This window comes from Charadrius vociferus, unplaced genomic scaffold (assembly GCF_000708025.1).
Source record: "Charadrius vociferus isolate BGI_N301 unplaced genomic scaffold, ASM70802v2 scaffold72, whole genome shotgun sequence".
In the NCBI taxonomy this organism is placed as follows: domain Eukaryota; kingdom Metazoa; phylum Chordata; class Aves; order Charadriiformes; family Charadriidae; genus Charadrius; species Charadrius vociferus.
The window spans coordinates 7,706,863-7,730,085 of NW_009647830.1; the positions used below are offsets into that span (position 1 = coordinate 7,706,863).

Consider the following 23,223-nt stretch of genomic DNA (forward strand, 5'->3'; position numbering starts at 1 on the left):
CTTTCCCTCCAAAGAGTCAAACCAACTAAAATGTAACAGTCATGAGATAAACAAAATAGTTTATTTAACCTCTGCCCTATAAGCTTTTCATTTCAACTGCAAATTAAAAGGGTTTTAGTATAATGGATTTTTGAAATTACAGGCTATTTGGAGCTAAAATACAAAGATCTGTGTTTGCAGAAATGCGATCACAAAAACTTTCTGCTTTTGCTTCCTTTACGTTCTCCATTTTTCAACATGAAGCATTCAAATTAAAAGAAAAGACGTTGTGAAATGTTTGGCAAACAAAAACTCGGGTCAAAAATGTCTCTTGGATGTTGCCATACTTGAGTACCGAGCCCAAGTGCTTTTCCACTCCCTCCTGGCTTACGACACATTCCGATTGAATGCATCCTGCTGTCAGGGATAGATTAGGTCCTATTCCAAACTGTGCCTCAGTTACACGTTCAGTGAGTGAACCGATTGAATGCAACAGCCCAGCTGGAAAAGAGAGAAAGCGTCCACCAAAAAGCATCGACAGAAAAGGGCGTGAAAAGGGTAAGTGGTAGATAGCTACGTGGTCCATTTATTGGAAGAAGCCTAAAACCCAGACAACACTGGCTTTGTCTGAACCTGCAACAGCTTGCCACCTGGCTTCAGTTCTTAAAAGGTACCCAACACAATCTTTAGCTATCCTTCCAAGGTGAAGGAGGAGTAAATTATTGTTTGCATTTTCTGGAACAGAACTGTACTCACACATGCAAAGCAAGCCCCATTTACCCACTGGAGTTGTCCATGCCACTGTTCTCTACGCAGGGTTGCCACACATTTGTGTATCCCCAAAGAAATTTCTTTACATACATTCACTGAACTTCTCTCCTACATTAGAATGTTAATACTAGGAACTTATGGCCTGAGTGAAAATGCCCCAAAAAACCCCAAATACATATATCATGCACTTGTCTTAATAATGATTCTGCACTCAAAGATCTGGATTATGCTACTGATACTCAAGTAAACTCCAATACATACAGAGAGGTTTTGGACAGTATTTCTTTGCTGATTTACCTACAATGTCTCCTGGTCTTTATAAGGTTGTCAACCAAAGCACCTCGTCTCTTTGCACTGTGATGGTGGTGCACGCTTTCTTTTAAATGAATTTCTGTGTGGATTGGTGTGGTCGCTCAAATAGCTGAAACAACCACGAGGAACTAGAGGGCAGCAAGGTCTCCGTTGACCTAGTTAGAACTATATCATATGCTGGAGGTGGCACCAAGACTATACCCTCGGCCAGACTCCTCTGCTGTGAACACTGGGAGGCTGTCAACACAGCCCTGAGAGCGCCGGAGCCACACCAGGTTAGGCGGCAATGCCACAGACAGGCTGATTGGGCACGGGCAGAAAAGTAAACATTCAGGCACAAGGTGTGTGACAATTAGTGATACCACACTTAACATTTCTCCAGGGAGTACTTTGTCAGAGTCCTGCCTTTCCCTAGACTAAGAGCATTTTGACTGAACGAAAGTCTTTTTTACTGTCCAATGCTGCACACGCCCTACAGAGGAGAGAGAGAGCCTAAGGATGCTGTTCCACAGTCTGTTTAAACAGATGTAATTCCTCTTTGCTGCCTCAAAGGGACGGCTTTTCCCTGCACTGACTGCACATTTCTGTGTTTCTTCTCTCGTAGCAGCACTATCACGAACACCAGCATGAGTAGAAGACAGCAGTACGGCAACCCTTTTAGCAGAGCTGTGTATTAGATCTGTTCAAAACTCTTGGGAGACCATACCATACAGCAACTTCTTACAATTTTCCCATGACTAAGGTAGTTAAAAATAAGGTACTATAATGTAATGTAATACAGTGTAAAATAATGTAAAACAGATAATGAAATTACTGAGAAACTTAAGTTTATTTAGAACTTTGTTTAAATGCATTTCAAATGAATGCAATTTGTATTATTTGTAACTATATCTAATTGAAATAGAAGTCGCATCTCTTAAGATTCCTTGTCAGACTAAAATGGTATGCTACTACAATCAGGATTTGTCTGTTTGAAAAACAATTGAAAAGAGCATTATGCACATATACTTTACAGGCTGTAACACAAGTGTTACCTGAGCCTTCATTCAGTATTTCCCTAACAAATAACTAGGAAATCTGTGAGCTCAATTCCTTCTGTCCAAGAAAACAGTTGAGAAAGTCAACTCTTCCATAATTGTAAAATCCATTAAGTATGTAAATTCATTTAGTGCCTTCATTTTTTTGCCTGTGTAGACTCAGTTAGTTGCCATGTTAGAGTTCACAGAAAGCAGCAAGTATTGTTTTGGCTTTGGCTCCATGTTTGCCCGATGGCTGTACACAATAAAAAGCAATAAAATTAGAAATAAACCTAGCAAAGACCTGACCGTTTTGAGGTATTCACTGTCATTTAAGGATATCAACACTGAATTTGGCGCGGGGTAGACATTAAGATTATAAGAAATCTCAGGTTAAAAGTCCCCCTCTTTCCCAATTTCCACAAAAAATCTCCTTTTTAGTTCCCAGTATAGTTGTATATGTTCAGGTTAGCTCATGTCTTGATGTATTATACAATTCCACTACTGACAGTCCCCAGTCTTAAGTATGTGGGTTTTCAACACTTTTTAAAGGAACAGTAAAATTAGGACACACAATTGTATTCTTCCTTTTACTTCCCTTCATTTGCCAACTGCATTTTATGATATTCCACTAGTCATTGCTGAGGAGTTAAGTCAAGGGACGCTCTATGGTAAGCCAAGAGAAGCACATCATCTCCATTTACCCTGCGTCATCTTCTCTGTCTTATTGAAATGAGCTGTTGTAAATAATTGTCCTGTATGAAACGCTGACCAAAATGATGGCTGTATTTTTTTCTCGTTCAGCACGTTGATTGTTGGTTCACATTACATCAATATTCAAATTTTCAGGCAAGCATGAAAACAGGATACATTATGGGATCTACAGAAGCTCAGAAAGATCCAGTGCAGATCCTACAGGATAGGCGGCACAATCTTATTGCATCAGCAGTTAAGAGATGCATCTTTATCTCTTTTAACATATTAAATCAACAGAGACATTTTATCAACTTCATAACAGACCACAGTTCAATGATGTTTTTAAAAGACACTGACAAGTGCCAAAGAAGGGGGGAAGGTGTTCTTAAACGTTTTGTCATAGCAAAAGAGACAGTCACACTTTTCACAGTAGCAACAGTGTCGTCTATCTTAATAATATTTCACTTCCAATAAAGTACCTTCTTTCAATGCAATTTAGCTGACAGGAAAAAAAAGACCACGACAAAACCCACCATGTTCTCAGAAAACATTCTGGTGGCACTTAGCATTCTTCCAAGAAATCTATTTGAAAACAAAACCGGTTTAGTTCATTGGTATCTCAAATAGCATACCACACTAAAACTTAAATTCTGAATTTGCCACTAGTAATTCTGTAGTTAAGACTCAATTTTCAGAAACATTACAGATGAGAAACGAATAACATATTCAGCCATTTGAATTTAGAGGTATAAGAAATCCATTTGGTTGAAGAGTTCATATTGGTGCTGAATTTAAACTTAGAAATTCTTCACTCAACTAATCCTTTGGGATAGGTTTAGACTATCCCATGGTCCTTTGTTCAAAATCCTGTAAGGTCAGTAAATCAGAAATTCATATGAAAAGCTACTTTTGCCTGCAAAAATTTAAATGTATCATCTGTATTAAAGGTGGAAAAGTAAAGATCAGTCTGTTACTTTAGAGTGTTCTCACATGGCCATGGAAACTACAATAACCATTTTCTAGGAAGGATGGAACTGCCCAAACACCTCGTTTTAAAGAAGTGCAGCTTTCTAAATACTGTAATGCAGCTTATCCTGACAAGCTCCATAAAGACAGAGGCTTTTTATCTTGTCCCAGTCTCACCTGCTCATTTAATTACAACATTGCTTGTCAACGATGTGTACAGAGCAGAGTCTCTCTTAATCATATGGTTTAAAATTATGAAAAAGCATGTGAAACATCCTGTTCGACATATTTTGACATAGTCGTATTCAAGTTCAATGATTCAGAAGAACATTAGAACATGTCAAGCACAGCTGGTGTAGGACCAAACCAGGAAATATATGTGCTAATTAGCAAATGGTATTGTACAAGAAGCACAGATGTGGAAATGGGAACGAATACCCTCAAAGCCTACTCACCACTACATGAGTAGAACACGAATAGGAACTAAAACCAGGAGGGCTCATGACACAGGTAGGACTGAGAGCCAACATGGGAGGACCGGGCTTCCACCTGCATGATCCTCAGAGGGACAACAAAGCTTGTAAAGGCTGTAAGACGGCTCCGGGTTTGGTCTGGAAAGGGGGAAAATACGATCTTAGGGATGGATCCCAGGAAACACAAGTGGTGTTTCCGAACATTTTCCCAACCACTCACTGTGAAACTATTTGCAAGGTACATTCACCACCGCATTTTCACAGAGCATATTTGTTAACAGGACATCTAATTCTCTTAGCAGGAGTCCTAAAGTCCCATCTTTAAGTTCTTGGCTTTGCAGTGCTTTAACTAAAGTGTTTCCATCTAATATTATAGGAATCCGAACACAGAAAATTGGGAGTATTTTTATATTAATTTTAAAAAAGAGCACTATTATATAACTAAATGCAAGCAAGCACAGTATAATTTATGTCTGCTGAAAATCTATTCAGGACTGAGCCCAATATCTTAAATATAGATTTAGTTAACATGAATAACTGCCTCATCTTAAAATAAGAGAAGACATCTCCTAAATCCATGTTCGCTCTGCCATCTGAGCAATTATAAAATGGAAAAATATATTAAAATTGCAGTTCTAAACCAGTGATAATCACTGAAACCTACAATATGACCATATTTATGCTCCAAGTGTAAAACCCAGTTATTTTAAAAATTAACATGTCCTTATTTTAATTTAAAAAAAATCAACAGACTCAGTAATTTTATTATTGTCTTATGAAACTCAGACCTTTGACTTTATTTATTACTTGAGAGCTACAGCACTAAGAGATCACTTAGTTCAGCTACTTAGCTTTTGGGCTTTATGTAGATGCTAATGTCACTGTTAGTTGTTTACTTCATCAAAATGAAAGCAAAAAGTCACATATGCATGCTCCTGTGTTTTCTTAAAAAGTATCATTGTTTTAAAAAAATCACTACTGCTATACGAAACGTAACAACTATTCACACTAACAATATAAAAAGTGTCCAAAGACATAAGAAAACAAATTTTGTCTGACAAAAAATAACTAATTAGTGAAAAAAAAAGAATTACATTTTCCCACAAATTCTTATTTTGGTATTATCTACCAGTTTTACCACTCAAAATTAAATACTCTGGAGTTTGCAAAAACCAAGTCAATGTAGCAAAGGGAAGCCATTTAGGAATTCGAGTAAAACTGAACTGATTGTATTTCAGACATCTTTGGATTCATTTAATAATATAAAAAATGCAAGCATAATTACTGTAGGAAAAAGATTATTTTATAAACGAATGATGTGTAATAATTTCAGAAATTCTTACAAAAATAAGGCAAAATTATATAAAATTAATTATTAATTCATTATTAATTATAAATAAACAAAAGTGTCTTGGTTATTGTAGAGAAAGAAAGCACTAACACATTTATTTAATTAAATATACTTCTAAATACATAAGCTCTGCAGAATACATATGACTTTATTACTTATATCTAAATTTAGCTACATAGCTACACCAAGGCTTTGAAATATTTTGAGTCTAACATTGATAGACATAATATATCAAATATCAAAGTTGTTTAAATTACTTAAAATGATGAATGAGGTTTTTACAGGATACAAATTTATCTTACTGTGTTATTAACGTAAATGCTGCTGTGATGGGTACAATGCCTCACAGACGGGTCTAGTGCCCTTTACTGACCCACCGGTTGAGACCTGACAGCTGTAAATCTTTTTGGGATGCTCTACCTGAAGCACAGGATCAGAAAAAGACAAACGGGCAACAGCTGGTTTTGAGAAGTCTGGTCAGGGTTAGAGCAAATGGGGATGGTGGAAACTGAGCGTTAACCATCTGCTTATTGTTGCAGATCTCATCTCAGGTTGTTAGATGGGGCACCAGCCAAATAAATGACTTTTCTCAGGGAAGAGCCCCACCAGCTTCAGGTTATGTGCAGACACTTGACTGTTCAAAACTGAAAAACAGCAGTCACAGGAGACTTGGAAGTTTGGTTAAATACAACCAAGCAAATCTGTAGTGACACAGTTGCTGACAGGCACATGAACTTCTCTTTGTGCATGAAAGCTTGAGGTGGCCCTACTTCTGAAATTGCTGTTGTATCTCCCCAGCACATGTCTACATCTGAAAGGGTTAAGTGATTTGTGAAGTATTTTGACTAAGACAAAGTAACTACCTTACACGCTATTAGCCCATAGCAGTACTATAGCGTGAATATAGCAGGAGATGAAATCAAAGTGACTAATAGCTTTTTTTCAGATGTGTCAGGAGTGTTTCCAGCCCCATATATCTTCCTGCAATCGGACATGGCACTAAATAACGTTCCATCCTTATTCCCAGACTGCACTTTACATGAATCTTGGCCAACTTCTCTTTGTTAAACAGCTCCACCCGCAGAGGCTGTCACTTACTAGCAGAAATGGATCCTAGCTGGGTCACAGATCCCCAAGTCTGCCAGACACGCAACCAGGCTTTAACCTTGTAAGCCCTTTCTCCCTTTAATCACTTTAGAGTCATACCCTATGAAAGACCTTTCACCAATCTACCCCAATAAGTCCAGGACACCAAGCAATTTAAGAAAGTTTGGGGTTTTTTTCTTCCAAGACTCTAGAAATACAGAAATACTTATACAAGGACTTTTTGCTGTGGCCATGCCACATTTGTAGCACCTATTGTCTTAAGCAGCAACCAAATGTATCAATGAGGAGGCTTCATTTTAAATCCATCTGCAAGGCAGCTACAAACAGAGCTGAAACACATTCTGCTGAAGAGGAAGGAGCGGTTGCTCTTGCTGTGTGAAAGAAGCAAGGTGAACAAGTGTAAGAGTGACCAGCTCCCCTAGCAGAAAGAACAGGGTGAGAGTCCCATAGCTGTGCTAAATTAGGTAAAACAGTGAATAAAAGGGAAAAGAAATCTTCTGATGGAAAGAATTTCTCCCATATCTACACGACACTGAACGCTCATGTCCACACAACATGGAGTGTACAGGAACAGAGTGAGCTATGACAAAGAAAACAACCAGGAATAAAATACTGTCTTGGTATGTTTCCACACCAATTACTGAAGCCCAGTGCAGGGAGCCATGGCCCACAAAGCAATTCCATTCATTCTGAAGCTAGAAGCAATATAGCCATATCTGTGAAGCATCAAGTTCACATAAAAAGACCTCTCTCTGCCCTCACAAAACGAGAATATTTTGTCAGACATTCAGCAGTCATGGTGTACGTCTCAGTTTTACTACCAAGGTGCAGAGATGTGTGAAAGGAATGGTCCTGTACCAAAAGGCAAAAAAAAATAGTTCATTTGCATCTCAGTGTTTAATCTGAACTTGTCAGGTCCTTCCACATTGAAACGAAACACAAGGGAGGAAATTATTTTGGCTAAGGTAATAGGAAACTTTAGTCCCTGAACGGTAACTTGCAACAATTAGGGGCTCTAAGTGATTGATAAATGCTTTTTCTTTGTAGAAAAACTATTTGACGATTTTGTCTCACTCTAAATCATTTCTGATTGACAATCTTTTCATAAAGGGTCTGGTTCTTACTTCAAAGAAGCAAATATCTTCACATCTATTTCAAAAATGAAAGAGGCAGAGGGGCTTGTTCCCATGAAGAATTGACAGGATTAAAGAACAGTAAAGTTTACTGAAAAACAATAGCGAAAATTAACTTACTGTTTGCATATTTATACCTGGTAAGAGTCTTCATCAGTTCTATACTTAGCAAAAGGCATACACTTAAATAAATTGTATCAAGGCAGGTTAGGGGTCTTACGCGCTTGCCCTCCTTATCCTGCCTCCACATTTGTCCAGACAGGAAAATGACTGGATTGCACCAAGGCTACCCCTTAATCAGGAACAGAGGCATTGGTGTGTATAAAGGAAGCAGCTGTGATACTCATCATGAACCACGAGTTTGGAAGGATGTTCATGTCCCACAGTCCAGACTCAGCCACAGTGATCAAAACTACCTATGACTTTACCATACACGCCAAGCTACAAAACCCTGGCAGTGACTCCTAAAAACTTAGTGACACTACAATTCTACTTCCCAGTACCTATATTTATAGAATCATAGCATGGTTAGAGTTGGGAGGGATCTTAAAGATCATGTAGTTCCAACCCCCCTGCCATGGGCAGGAGCACCTCCCACTAGACCAGGTTGCTCAAAGCCCCATCCAACCTGGCCTTGAACACTTCCAGGGATGAGGTACCCACAACTTCATTATCATGCACAGATTAAACTCTCTACAGCATTCTGATACGCATAGTAAAAGACCTGAGATTCTGTTATGGTTTGGGACAGAGTCACAGTTTTCTGACTTATGTTTTTTAAAAAATATTTTTTCACATGTAAAACAGAGACTCGTATACAAACATTTTTTTTCTCACAGTTCTCTGTACTACACAGCGTTACTAAGTTTTAGCTGTTTTTTTAACATCAGCTAAATAAATTTATGCGTGAAGACGATTGCCTCCTTTTTTTTGTGAATGACAGGCACATTTTGAATTATTCTGGAAGTAATCTTCGTATATGCTTACTCTCGCCTTGTGTTCCTCCCATGGCATCAGTTTTTGGCCACTGCTGGAGACAGAGTAGACATTTGGTCTATGCAGTACAGCTGCTCTTTTGTTCATTTTTAAAACCAGCTAAAAAACAAATTCTGCATATATTTGATTTTTGTTGTCTTTGAGGGCAAATGTTTAGGCTTCATCACATTTTTAGCTATGTAAGTATTTTTTTTTTTTCTGAAAAGAGGAATTTAACGCATTCTCCAATATTGTGTAGATATAGTGCTGACTCCACCATGAAAACTGCAGCGTCAGAACCACTGTTGAGGGAGCAGTAACAACTTTCCTCTCAGTAGTATCAAAATAGCATGGTTTTGTGCTGCTGCAGATTTCAACATAGCTGGGAAATAAAAAATAATACTGTTTAGATCAGCATAAAAATCGGTCTTCAGTATGCAGCCAGCTGCGCATAAAAATGAGGAGAAATATAAGCAAAAATGAGCATTTACTTGAATCGGGTCTTTAGCAACCACACAAACACGTGAGCTTGAAGTAGTGTTGACAGACATCTTTCTCTCAGGGTAACTTGCATTTGTCCACACCCTTTCTAGCAAAAGGCAGCGTGTCTAAAATCAGAGATATTGACACAAAGTTTCTATGCGGACTGGTTTTAAAGAACAGAATGTACAACTCTCTACCAGCAGAGTTTAATCAATGATTTACTAAACTGATTATTGCACAAACAATCCACTATTGTTTTTGGGTGATTGTACACATACTGAGGAAGACACCATTTCTGTAGTTACTTTCAGCTGGGTAAATGCATGGTGTTAGTGCCTTTTTATACAGAAAAGCAGACAGGTAACTCAATTAGCAAACAGGATTAAATATAATCCTTTTAAAACACAGTGAACTTCAGGCATAAGTCTTTTTCTTAATGCTGTAAGCATGATTCCAATACCATTTGTATTTGCTGTTTATTTGGGTTTGCATTTTTCTCCTCATTCACGGTTTGACGTGCCTGGCAAATTTTAAGTGATTTGATATTTTGACTACAGATTTGAAGCACTGCTTTACTAGAGACTACTACAACATTTGCCTTAAATATTTCACATACGTGCCACTCCTACTTTTTTATTTGATTTGTACTAAATTTTTTAATAATCAGTCTAATAATCTCCAGTATCTCCATTGCACAACTTGATCTCAGAGAGTGGTTGTGATCGTCACACAGTCATATTCCATGTCTAATGCTATGTTGCCATCTGTTGACCAATTTAGCTGTTGTAGTACTATGACAAGACACTCAAGAATGTAAAAACATCTCTGGAAGATTTTATAAGTTTAAGTCTCAATTTTGTATTTACTTCTTTTTTTCTATCTAGGAAAGTTATTTAAAAATCTTGATATTTATCCTTAACATTTATTAATTTAAAGAAAAAAGTATTAAGCCTTCAAAGATCTTCAAAGGCTACTTAAGGAGACTGTCTAAAGGCTAAAATAAATTGGAAATTCTTTAGGAACTAAATTATAAGAGAAACACACTACATGCATGGAATTGCCTATCTTGCTATAATGTTACATTTTTCGGTTTCAAAAGGTGTCCAAAGGGATTAAGATAATATTGCTGCAGAAAAAAAAAAGAAAATAAAAAGGGGTCAAAGTGTTTACTATGTGATTCATTATTCATGTTTTTTTGGATCACTTTCCGTTTAAACTTAAGTACAGATGAAAAAGTAACATGTTTGTACAGGGTAGTATTTCAGCTGGATTTAAAAGGGCGCAAGAGTTACTTTTATCAGGCTATAGAGTATCAGCACAGGCAAGAAGTTCTTCATGCCTGCTTCGCTCGGCATCTGAAAAGTCTATTTACCTCTCAATGACAGCATGTATAAAATAGAGTATGTATTACATTTTTTTGCCTTAAGGGAAAGTTGTAGGATTAACTTCAGAAATACCAGAGAGGCTTAAAAAGATTCTGATACTGAGCACCATGTATACAAAAGGATTGGTTTTACATAAAGTCATTAGAATTAAGTAATTTTAAAACAAAATCTTTTAAAGAATTTATACATGGAAGTCTATTTTGGAAAAAACACGAAAAAACCCAACTTGGATATTTTTTTTTAAGACATAAAAATATGGATGGATTGGCCCTATTAATACTAATAAAAATGTGAATGCTTTATATTTATGCAGCAATATATAAACTAAGTCAGGTCAGTGGCTTAAACATTGCACTGTGGTGCTAACTTCAAGAACTTACATGGATGTAAGGACTTCATGTAGTCTCTATTTAGTGACTCACCTTTGAATCATCCAGTTCCAGCTTCTTCAGAGACTTTCTGACATAGTCTACGAAGGAAGATGATTTGGAGAAGGTTTTCCCAACATGCCGATCACTGCAAAAAAAGCATTGACATGCTGGCTTTTATACATCCAACAACAGAAATTTACACATTTTTAAATTAATTTTAATTGAAGTCTTAATTCGGGAGAAATAAATCAGCTACTACTGCCAAGTTTGTAACAATTTTCCTTTTTCCCCCTTCTACTTGAAACAAAACAAGCTAGCTAATACTTGACAAAATTCCTAGATACAGCAACTGTACAACTATACTATGGTTATAGTACAGTTATTATTTAACCTAAAAATCGGAGAGTTGAAGGTTTCTTTTTAATTTCTCCCTAACAGTTTTATTCCCTATATGAATGACAGAATTCTTATTTCCGGTGACAGATACTTCCTTCTATACTTCTATAATGCTTCTATAATTTACTATAATGCTGCTGTAATTATTTACCATCAACCACTGGACTGAGCAAATGCCAAGTTGGAGTAAAAGTTTGCTTTCGCTTGTTACCTTGTGTTCTTATCCTCGCAATTTTTATTTCACTGAGTGATGCCAGAATTTTCTCCTGTTTACAACTCAATGGTCTGCTGCTGAAGCCAGCCAAAAAATGTGGTTTGTTTCAGAAAACACGTTAAAATCATGCATGAAAACTTAAAAAACTTACAGGAAGACTGAATCCTAGCAGGCCACTTACATTTGTTCTCTCCTCTGTGTTTAAAATCTCTTGAAGAAACAACATGCAAAGTTTTTGTTAGTCTGAAGTTGCTTTCTTGACTGTGTCTTAATGTAATTCCTCTTCCAGCTGTGCAGTGTAGGAGTTACATTTTCAGCCACAGTAGCTGTTTGTGAGTGTTCAATTATTAAAGAGGAAATACACTTTCCTCTCCGTGAAATACTAAATAGAAATATCCTTGTTAAAAATTCCCCTTCCTTTATTCTTAGTAAAGCCCTTTCTCCTTATATAAGGATTGGGATGAACATCTACTGAGGTCAACCCAGGGACTTTACTCAGTGGCAGTTCTAACACTGTTTAGCTGGCAGGGATCGCCACTCATTGAGAATCAATAGACATTTCTTTTTAAAGAAAGAATGAATTTCTGTAGTCATATTTAATATTGAAATGCATTTAAACATTTGGGCTGCTGCAGTTTGAAAATCAGTTCATGATGATGCTGTTATGTCACTCTTTGTAAGATGGGCATCTGCCCTCCTAATCACAAGCTCCAGGAGGAAAGATACTGTCTGGGTCTAGCTGGGATGGAGCTGACTTCACAGCAACCCAGGTAGTGCTGTGCTTTGGGTCTGTGACTAAAACAGTGCTGGGAACACACCGATGTTTCAGCTCTGGCCAAACAGTGATTGCACAGCATCAAGGCCTTCTCTGTTTCTCCCTCTGCACCCCAGGGAGTAGGCTGGGGGTGCACATGAAGTGCAGGGGGACACGGTCAGCACAGCTGACCCAAATGGACCACAGGGATATTCCACACGTCATGCTCAGCAATGAAAGTGTGTGAGCGCAGGGCAGTCTTTCCAAGGTAGCCATGGCCGTTATTTCAGAAGTATAATTACTTAATTATTCCTTCAAATTATGATATCTTTAACAAATGAAACATCGCCATCTATCTCGCACTTTTTTTTTTTTTTTACGAGGTAGTAGCCACGCTTTTATGTGTAATACTTTATGTAATTTTAAAATAAACAGGCATTTCTTCTTTCAGGAGTTTGACCTTCTGAAGTGTAAGCTGTCTGGCTCTACATTTAGCAAAAGATTTGGGGGTATCTGCATTAGCACTTATTCTAGATCAGGAGTATACTTCTGAAGTGAATTTTCTGGTTTTGCCCACCTCCCGTGCCTTGGTTCACACTGTGGAATAGGATCAGAGCTCAAAAAATGGATTATTTTCAATTTGAATTAAACTGGAAGGTGTGCTTCTGGATGCGCTCCAAATGCTAACTGGCATACATCCCACAGAATTCGACAAAATCTAATCCAACTACAACTCCAGAAAAAGAGTACAGTGCAGATGCCGGGTCCTCAGCACCAGCCCTGCAAATGCCATCCTACAAGGGCACAGTGCTCACCAGCGAAGGCATAGGCAGTCAGCAGCTCTTTACAGCTGTGATGGCAATTGAGCTTTCAGCAGTTCTTCTCGGGACAAATGGAAATCTTTTTGCTTTCTGCAGTATTAAAGCTGCCAGGACCTCTGCATAACAGGGTAGCCCAGGACTGGGTTGACTTCTTCACAGAATCATAGACAAGTTTGGGATGGAAGGGACCTTTAAAGGTCATCTAGTGCAACCTCCCCTGCAATGAGCAGGGACATCTTCAACTAGATCAAATTGCTCAGAGTCCTATCCAACCCGATCTTGAATGTTTCCAAGGATGGTGCATCTACCACCTTTGGGCAACCTGTTCCACTGTTTCACCACCCCCATCATAAAAAAATTCTTCCTTATATCTAGTCTAAATCTTCCCTCCTTTTGCAATCAGTTCTCTGGTGAAGGTATGTTTTACCCACGCATCCAGTACCAAAGTGGACCTATTTCAGCTATGGGTAAAGGAAGGGCAATACATTTGTGATGTGGATTTAGGATGAACAAATCTACCCTTCATTTTAATACCAATATGTATATACAGTCTGATGAGACTGATTATTACACCCTTCTGCTTTCTAAGAAATACTCTCTCTACAGAATAGAGGTGGCAGAGAATCAGAGCTTTGGTTCGTATTCTGTGAATTCAGAGCTTCCTACCTTTTGGTGACACCATAAATTTCTTCTATAATAACTTGAAGAACAGCTCGATAAAACAATGATTCTGTAGGCAGCTGCAAAAAATTTTACAACAGCAACGATTTAAAACTGGCATTGAAATTAAGTTCAGAGTAACAAAAACAGTATTGGCTTCCTTAACTACTTATTGGCTTGTGTTCTTTACAATCAGTCATAACAGGTTTAAGAGGACAAATTACTAATGTTCTTGTATCTAGTTAAAATTACTTTTTGGGTTAGATTCTAACATAACCATGAATGTAAGAAAGAAAAAGAAACCCATACTCTGAAGTAAAAGTTCAAAGGCTGGCAGAGGCAAAAAGAACAGAGGAAAAATGTACTGATCACGATCCAAATTCTACTATACAAAACAAATATAACAATTTACCTAAACTGTTTTAAAGACAAAAGGAGTAATTCCCTAGTTGAATCATCATACACCGCATGCCATACTGAAAGTACTATGCTCATAAAGACAGAATACACTGAAAACTTTGTGTCTTTGTGTATGAAAGACCGGTTTGCTTAAAAATAGTTAATGCTTGCCAATTAAAAATTCACAGCAAAATGCATTTACAGTAAAAGGCTACTGGGTTCACTGGGCTTACATATGGGAAGAAGAGGTCTCTCAGCCTTGCCTTTTAAATATTTGCACACTTGGTGTCCACCATCCCTAAAAGGATAACTTGCACAACAATAATCCAAAGTATTCACAGGGAAAAAATATACAGGGATTAAAAATGAGAATGTTTCAAACAGGTTCAAGCTTTTGTCATAACAAATTCTTTTTTAACATTAGCTGACAAAACACTTGGATAGAGTGATCCAAAGCAGGGATATCAGACTGACATTTGTACTGAATTTATATATTAGCTGAAAGATAGCAAAAGAAGTTAGGAAGGGTAGTTTAATGCCTTAAATTGTAAGCTGTGCTTTTTTTCCAGACTCTTAATTATCAAAAGAAAACAGATTCACTAAGCACAATCACAGCAATAAAAATGTGATTTCGTGATGACACATGCTATCTATCAGGATTTGATGTAGTGTATGCTAGTGTTTTAGATTCCAGAAATGCAGAAGTTCAATAAAAGGTCACAGATTAAGAGCATTCAAGGGGGAAAACCACATTTTATCTTAGAATGGCTAAAATAAACAATATTACTTACCATTTGGCCAACTGCAACTCGCTCCAAAGCCTTTAAGAGTGAAGGAATTAAATTGCTGATATGTTTATTCTTTATCAGAACATTTTATAAACACATTGTATAAAAGTCAGAGGAGATGACATTTTAAAAGATTAATGGTGTGACATAACACGAGCTTGCACGCTTCAAAGTGTTAATACCTTTAGGGACTCATAATCAGCTCACTCTTGTTATTTTGGTTTATTTATAGGAGAAGCAGTGACTACTGACTCTATGGAAATAGATGCATGCAAAATTTGCTTGCTTTTCTTAGCATTGTAAAAGAGGAATACTTTCTGTGAAAGTCCTAAAAAGAAATGCATTTTTCTTGAGTCTGTTCCTACCAAAATACAAATAATTCATTTTGCATATTCAACTGTTTTAAATATTAGTTCAATGTACAATGCCTTTAAAAACTTTTAGTCCCTAGTATTCAGATAAATTGAACTTCGGTATGTAAAGTTAAATAAAATAAAAACTTCGGAGAGACTGGAGATTAAAATACTGTGCATTATATTTCACTAGATTCTTCATACCGTAAATCCCGATATAAGTGTGAGAGTACTTGATTTTTATGATCCATAGTGACAAAGAATGACAAATAATTAGAAGCATGGAATATTTTTCCAAAGTTGAAAAGATACTGTGCCTATAAAAATTTCAACCGAGTATTAGAGATCGTAGCAGACGAAGACAAAAAGTCAGTAAGTTATCTGACACTACAACAAACGAGGTAACAAACCAAAGATGCCTCACCACTTATGGGTCATTGTCACCTTTAGTCTCCAAACTCCGCTACAGTAAATAAGACTGCTTGTCCCTGAATCACCCACTTCTCCTTCTCCTAGTTTTAGAACTGATCTTGTGTTTCAGACTGTTCTTCAAACACCGGCCGAGTAGTTGCCGTTTCTCTGTTCGTGGCTTTGGCAACCATCAGGTTTGACTCCTGCTGTATAAGCTACAGCCCTCATACCAGCACATATCTGCTGCTGCTTAGAAGATGGATGTGGGTTCTAACATGTATTGTAAGGGTCTGAAACTGAAACTCTCGTCCAGAACCTTTAGCGCTTGGCACTTTAACCAATTTGAATGACATGTAATAATGAACATCAGCTATAATGTTGAGTGTCATGGCTCAGCTGACTCAGTTTCTCCTAGCCAACCATTACCCCTAGGAAGATGGGTGCCTAGCTCCACTGCGCTGTCTCCCTTGTACCTCCTAGAAGGTAGGAAAATCCTAGTCGTGAAAAATGCATAGAGAATTACAAACATAAAACCAGTAGAAGCATCTAGTGACACAGGAGAACTCCTTGCCTTTCGTGAATGTTTAAACAAAAAAGGTTTTTAACTGCCAAATTGCTCCGATTTCTATGAAATCTAAAATAGATATATATGGCACGATCAGTACTGTCTCTTGGGGGTCATTTGCTTACAAAATTTATCCTCCTACCATTGTTGAAAAACAGCCCAATCCTTTTCTTTCCAAAAGAAACGGAATGGGAAAGGAAACAGCTAATGTGTCAGCTGAGGAAGAATTGGTATTGTATGATGCTGACAAGAAAAAGAGAAAAGGCAAATCCCTTTTAGAAAGCACTTTTTGTGGTAAGTTTTACAGCAACATCTCTAAAATGAACAATTTTTTTCTTGCACCTTGCCAAGGGTAACACATTTAAGCCTTACGAATACTAAACAACTGTCCTCCTATACTTTCTCCTGATAGCATTTAATTATCATGTTAGTTCAAGTTTACATAACCTTGATACATTAACCTATACTGAGTCTTTAGTCTACACCGTTCTCCGTAATGGATGTACAGAGCAAGCAGCAGAGCTAGCCAGAACCTGATGTGAATCACCCCGATACCAGAAACTAAAAATTAATAGAGGAAAGGAACAGTGGTCCTCTAACTGAAACAGCGGTTGAAATTTTCAGTACCTATCTATTTTCTCAAATTAGACAACAGTTCATCATCCTGTCTTGATGAGGTTAGGTCTTTAAAAGCACTTAATCTCTTGGTGCAATGTTAAAAAGATGTTTCCAGTGTCTTAAGCCACATGGATTTTAGAGCTCTTCTAGTTTTTGGAATAGGCAGGTTTGTTTAGGTTTTAAACAGTCAGAATATTCAATATTATGAATCATGTGGGCGTTGGGGGAGTTACTGATTGCAATCCTTCTACAATTACCTTGTTCCCCCCTAAGTCCTTGGCCAGGAACTATTACCCCGAGGGGTTACCTTGTTTAGGTTTCAACAAAGGTTTGGCCTTTCTGTCCACTCTTAAAATACATTTCTGTCAATACTCATTTTTTTATGCCTTCAGCAAGTATAAAATATATAAAGCTGGAAGGTCAATACTATTTTTTTTAGATATAATTCATCATGCTTACAACATTAATGATGTTATTCTGTAAAGTCTTGGATTAAAGTCATGGCTCTAGGATTAGGAGCCAAAAACAATGAATCCTATAACATCTGGATAAAGCTCTCAGTAAGAAAAAGAAAAGACGGGGAATCGTACCAAGCATGCTGACATTCTAGCATTGCGACCACAGCACCAGCCTTTGTCCTTCAAGTACTGACACATGGGAAATCCCCACACTTCCTCTGGGCAATCTGCAAAATGGAGGAAAAAAAAAAAGAAAAAGGCACATCTTTCATGGGCTATTTTTCTCTTACTTACAGAATACACAATGTATTGAGCAAGATGAACAGTAGTTAGTAGTAGCAGAAACGCTTAACTGTTCTAGTCCAGTACCAAAAGCCGTGGTAGTGTTATGAGAAACACATTTTCCCCAAAACAGATGTTTTTGGTTTATGTTGAATTTCTGATAATTTCACATTTTCCAAAACAATTTTAAGTGAGTGTCTTTTACGAAAATCCACTGAGAAAAACATTCCAAGGGACAAGAGAAGTTTGCAAATGCTGGTGGCCCCTCATGCCATGCTGTGAGTCACAAGACATAAGTTGGGCAGTCATCTAATGTAGCAGGACTTCAGTATCACATCTCATTGGGTTCTTCTTCTATCATAAACATCTTTTAAACATCACACAGAACAATGTGTATTTGTTTATTTCAGTTCTGAAGGCCCATGCTTTGCTGCGAGGCAGAATGTTTGTTTTCCAGAAAAGAGCAGCTGCAAAGGCTCTTGCTGTTTCTTCATAACACCAAGAAGCATTTGCATCACAATCTGTGCTGTTTGTCTCAGTATCATTAATATTTTGCATAACAACACAATTCTTCATGTTTAACACTCATGCAAATGTGGGAAAACTAAAGTGCAGGGATTACCTTATAGATGTTCATAATACCCAGTTTTAAAAGTAGACAAACTCTACAATGTTTTGAATTTTCATTAGTGCATTTGTCAGCTGATTTTTTGGAACACTGAATAAGAATTACTACTTTCTTTAAAAAAAAAATATCCAAATTGGCTAGGATCCTGGCTTTTTAGCATAGAAAGATGACTCGGGCATATTTACAGATAAATCAATGTAACGGGGTTAAAAAAAGGACAGCAGAAATAACGACTCTTCAGATTTACCACAAGTCTGAGATACATACATGTACGAAGAATTCATTTAGTGAAAGTTAAGCAAAGAAAAAGGGAAATAGGAAACTATAAATGATACGACCCTCCTCCCCACAGCAAAAGCCCTCAGTTTTCTAGCAGTAGTCCCCAGTCTTTGCGGAGTTCTAGTAACAATGAGCAGGTAATCTTCTGCAGGCAACCTCACCCTTTGCTCTCCTTTTAGCCCTGAGAATGTCAGAGGCTTTTAGGGGATGAATACTGGCTTGAGGACCACGATTTAAGAACAGGATTTTAATTCTGGATAATTAGCAGGAGAAAGAAAATAGTATAAAGATGAAAGCTGACAAAACAGATTGCAACTGGTTTCAGCACTAGGCACGTACTAAGAATTTGTAAGTGCCTCATGACAAGATATAAAATATTAATTAACTTGAAGTGTAATTACTGAGTACATGGAATAAAACTGAGTATTTCTACTACAGGGGTGGTAATAAGAACTTACTGAATATATTATGAATATATTATTTGCAAAGGAAACAAGGACTGCCATAGTTCCTATTGTATAATTCATATTAATAAATCTTTATAATCCATATGTTAAAATATTTCAAAATAAAAATTTGCAAACTAAGTTAGAAAGATTAAATCATTGATCTTTTCAGGTTATCCCTTCTAATTTACACCTTGTCCTCTAGGCAAACTAATCATCCATGCAAGTTAAAGTTGCTACCTGCTGAGCTACAATCGCAATATTAGTGCACTATTACTCATGCATAATTCTGAAGAATTTATCACACCTTTGAAAAAGATAATCCAGCAAAGCACCACCTTCATTTAAATTATTGAAACTGTAAAGTAGAAGAAAAGGAGAGGGAAACTAATGCTCTAACTTTGAAATTTTTGTGTATATCTGAAGTTGACCGTATATCAACAACATTGCCTTGAGTTCTATTTATTTCTCCACATCCAGTCCACTTCAAGCACATTGCTGATTAAAAAAAAAATAAAAATTTTAGGACGAATATATTGCTATAAGGTTCATATCTTTATCAGCTGCATTTTAAAACCCTGGAAATTCTGTTAATGCCTGCAACTATTTTCTTAATATTCTTAATATATACTTAATATATTTCTTAATTTTCTTAATATATACTTAATATTCTATAGCTGACTAATTACCATGTTGTGCTTCTATCTGACAACACAGCAGCTATTCTAAATTATATAAATCTCCAAAAACATTCAAGCGACGTTTTAAGCATGGGTATTCTACGGAAGATTTCACAGCAAACAGCACCAGTGTTCAACAGCACATTAAGCAATCATATTATAATTCAACATAGAGGAGCCAAATCAGACAGAATTCTCCTTCCCGTGACAAGTTAACAAAATGGGAAATTCTAGGTAATCATTTGATGAGCTGAATTGAAGCTATGCTGGGGTATAATCCTACAACCTACCAGTTAAATAGTGATTATTTTACCTCTAAGATAACCTCTTAAAAAGATGAGATCACACATTTAATAAAACAAATTGCTGCAAATATTGCACCAAAATAAATCCTTGCAAAAAAACCAAAAAGTAATTCTGCTATTTTCTAGAACAAAATCTATAAACTGCAATATAATTTTAATGTGGAGGAAGAGAAAGTAGGAAACATAATAAAGTTAAAACATAGGAAACATAATAGAGTTAAAGCAGCATCATGAAAAGTTGTATCCCAGTTCGGCTTTGTGGAGCAGAATGGCTCACTGGAAACCTACACAGACAAAATATTGACTAAAGTAGTTTGAAGATACTTGCTGTTGTTCTTCACTGTCCCCATAAATTGGATACATCTGATTGAAGTGAGGAAACATTCTCATCAAAATCACCCAGTTACACATAGCAGGGGAAGACAAAGTGCATACTACACAGAAACATATAATGCTGAACAGAACAGAAAAGAACAATTCCAGCCATTAGCCACAGAACAAATTTCTGTTATTTCCCTCTGACTGAGTTTAATAACAGTCATAGTTTCAAGAAGAGTTAAACAAGAGTTTAAACAAACTAATTCTGTCCTTACGATTCTTTTTTGACATTAAAGAACATTTTTCTGACAGCCATAATAACTCCTCTCCCAGAAACGGATTTTAAAAGTAACTTTCCAAATTGTCACCACTTTTTTTCCATTACAATTTTTTTCATGTCTTTTGAAAAATGAAAGAACTTTGTGGATCTTAAAACATAGGTGGGAGAATCCTTTTACATATTCGCATACTTTCAGGAATCCCTCAACAGATTTATTAACCCTTCTTGTGACCACAGGGACGTCTCATGACAAACTAACTTCAGCAGCTAATTTCTCCCTCCTCTAACAGGTAGAAATGCTATATGGAGAACCTGTCTTGACTTCAGTTTTATATACACTTGAAATTCTGTGGAGGAGACTAACACTTTGAGAAACAAGTGCAAATAGACACTTGTGCCACCCACAACTGAAAAATATTTACAGAATTTTTCACTCAATGCTGTCTAGCGAAGGAGAATACAAAGCCTCAGGTCTATATCGGTAAAACATTTTAAGTTTGAGTAAATATAAAATCTCATGCTTTATCATCAACTGAACAAGACTAAATTCACTATAAAGTACGTCAGATTACCTTTTCACTTCTTCTGGAAACCTAATCCTACTAATGTTTTTTAATATTTTGTCAGAATTAATTTCTTATTTCTTAACTTAGTCTTGGAAGTCTTATGTTATTTCCCATCCTGTAATTATTTAGACCATTTTGTAAGACCTTCAGTTAACTGCTGTTAAGTTTTGTAGAGGAATTGGACTTCAGCACTCTTCCATTTTGTGTATTGTTTGTAATACTACAATAGTAGTGGCCTATACCATTTGGAGCAACTACACTATTTTGAACTTCGTAAAGGATTTTCTCCCTTTCTATTTAACTTCCAAATGAAAAAAAAGGCAATACATATGGACATCTGGTATAAAACTTTATACTGGGTAGTGAAAAAGAATAAATCACAACAGGGCTTCAGGGAAGCCTTATTGTTGTTACCATCCTATTCACAGATCCATTAAGACTCTTACTGGCTCAGTAGTGTTTCAAAGAAATTTTTTAAGAGTTGTTTAACTAACAAAACAATTAAGTGTAGCTAGGAAACAGGATTTCCAAAATACAGAAGACCGAGTGTTTTCTATTTATGCTTCTTTTTTTGGTAGTTATAGAAAAAATATCTGGCTGTAGAAGTAAGATGAAAGGATTTCAGTAGCTAATCCTCCTGTATGTGCACAAAGGCTTCCAAGAAAGTTCAAGAGAATGGGACAAGCTTCTTCAATATCTTTAATATTAGGCTTTACGTAGTCCTTCAACTCTAAGTAAGATACCATGATTTCTAGTGTGTTAGCATTTAAAATATACTTCGCACAGCTTTACAGCACTATATAGTTTCTACGAAACAACAGGACCAACAGGTTTTATTGTTACTAGACAAATAAGCTTAAGGAGGGTTCCATGTGATCTTGAAGCTTCTTGTTTATCTTCCTTTGCTAACATTTCATGAAAACATATTTGTGTTCATGATTCTCATCTTTCTACTTTCTTGCAATTCTCAACTGTTCCGAACTGCAGTGCCCATATAACAATTAATGTTTTCTGTTTTCTGCTTTACCTTGTGGAAGAGAGAGTTTTATTAAGATAATCTATCGAACACTATTTGTTAAACTCATCCCGGCAGAAACAATCCAAATTTTGTCATGAAACAATGCCCATCCCAATGGTTAACAGATAATTTATGAAAAAAAAAAAAATCAGGAGTTTGTTTCACTTTTGTGGTACAGTTTAGATTATTATAATGTCTGTTTCGAAATTCTTCATCTGTTCTTTAAAAACAAAGTAACACAAATAAGTTACGAAAAATGGCAAAGTACTATAAAATAGAGGATTCTGATTTTCTTGAAATGCACTTTAGCTTTCTATTCTATTTTAAGATTTTAAGATCTTCTAGTATATACATAACAACAACAGAAGTGATTTATTTTCTAGTAATGAAGTTCATTAGATTGTAAATAGCATGTGGCAAAGACAAGGCAGAAATATGCTTTTAGTGCACAGGCTGAAGTTCCCACTCTACAGATTGTATTTTGTTTAAGAACTCATGTTCTCCTTAGAAAAACAACCACTGCTTATTTCATTCCTAAACTTTATCTTTACTTAGGCAATTTATTATTGAAATGTTGTGAAACACCAGTCTCTTGAAGTGTTTCAGCATGAGAACATAACTTCAAGAGAAAGAGAGCTTATTCCAATTTAGTACAGTTATGCTGATTGTACGCCCACAGCTAGTGCTGTATGAAATCACTCACACGATAGTTTTTAGGGACAAATATCTTACACTTCCTTTAAAAAGTGCCATTAAGACTGAAATCAGGTTTCCGTATTGAACTTCACCTCTCAATTTTTCTGTTTATTTTAATACAGAAATGTATTAATGATTTGAAATTATAGTATCAAAATGTTAATATTAAGAATTTGAAATGTATTTCAAAATGATAGAAGTATTATCAGTAGTTTCTAATAATACCATTCAGTGAGTTATCATTGCAGTATAATCTTGCCAGTTCTAAAT

At 36.4% G+C, this 23,223-nt stretch overlaps 1 protein-coding gene across 1 annotated transcript in view; it reads right to left on the reverse strand.

The window, feature by feature from the left end:
* The window catches only part of METTL25 (methyltransferase like 25), a 61,058-nt gene that overhangs the window by 5,763 nt on the left and 32,072 nt on the right, over positions 1-23,223 (reverse strand). The window contains exons 7-10 of the mRNA XM_009882664.1: positions 17,588-17,682; positions 15,054-15,083; positions 13,870-13,943; positions 11,070-11,163 (exon numbers count right to left, since the gene is read on the reverse strand). Of these exons, the coding sequence (XP_009880966.1) occupies positions 11,070-11,163; positions 13,870-13,943; positions 15,054-15,083; positions 17,588-17,682 (293 nt within the window). The remainder of the gene's footprint in view (positions 1-11,069; positions 11,164-13,869; positions 13,944-15,053; positions 15,084-17,587; positions 17,683-23,223) is intronic.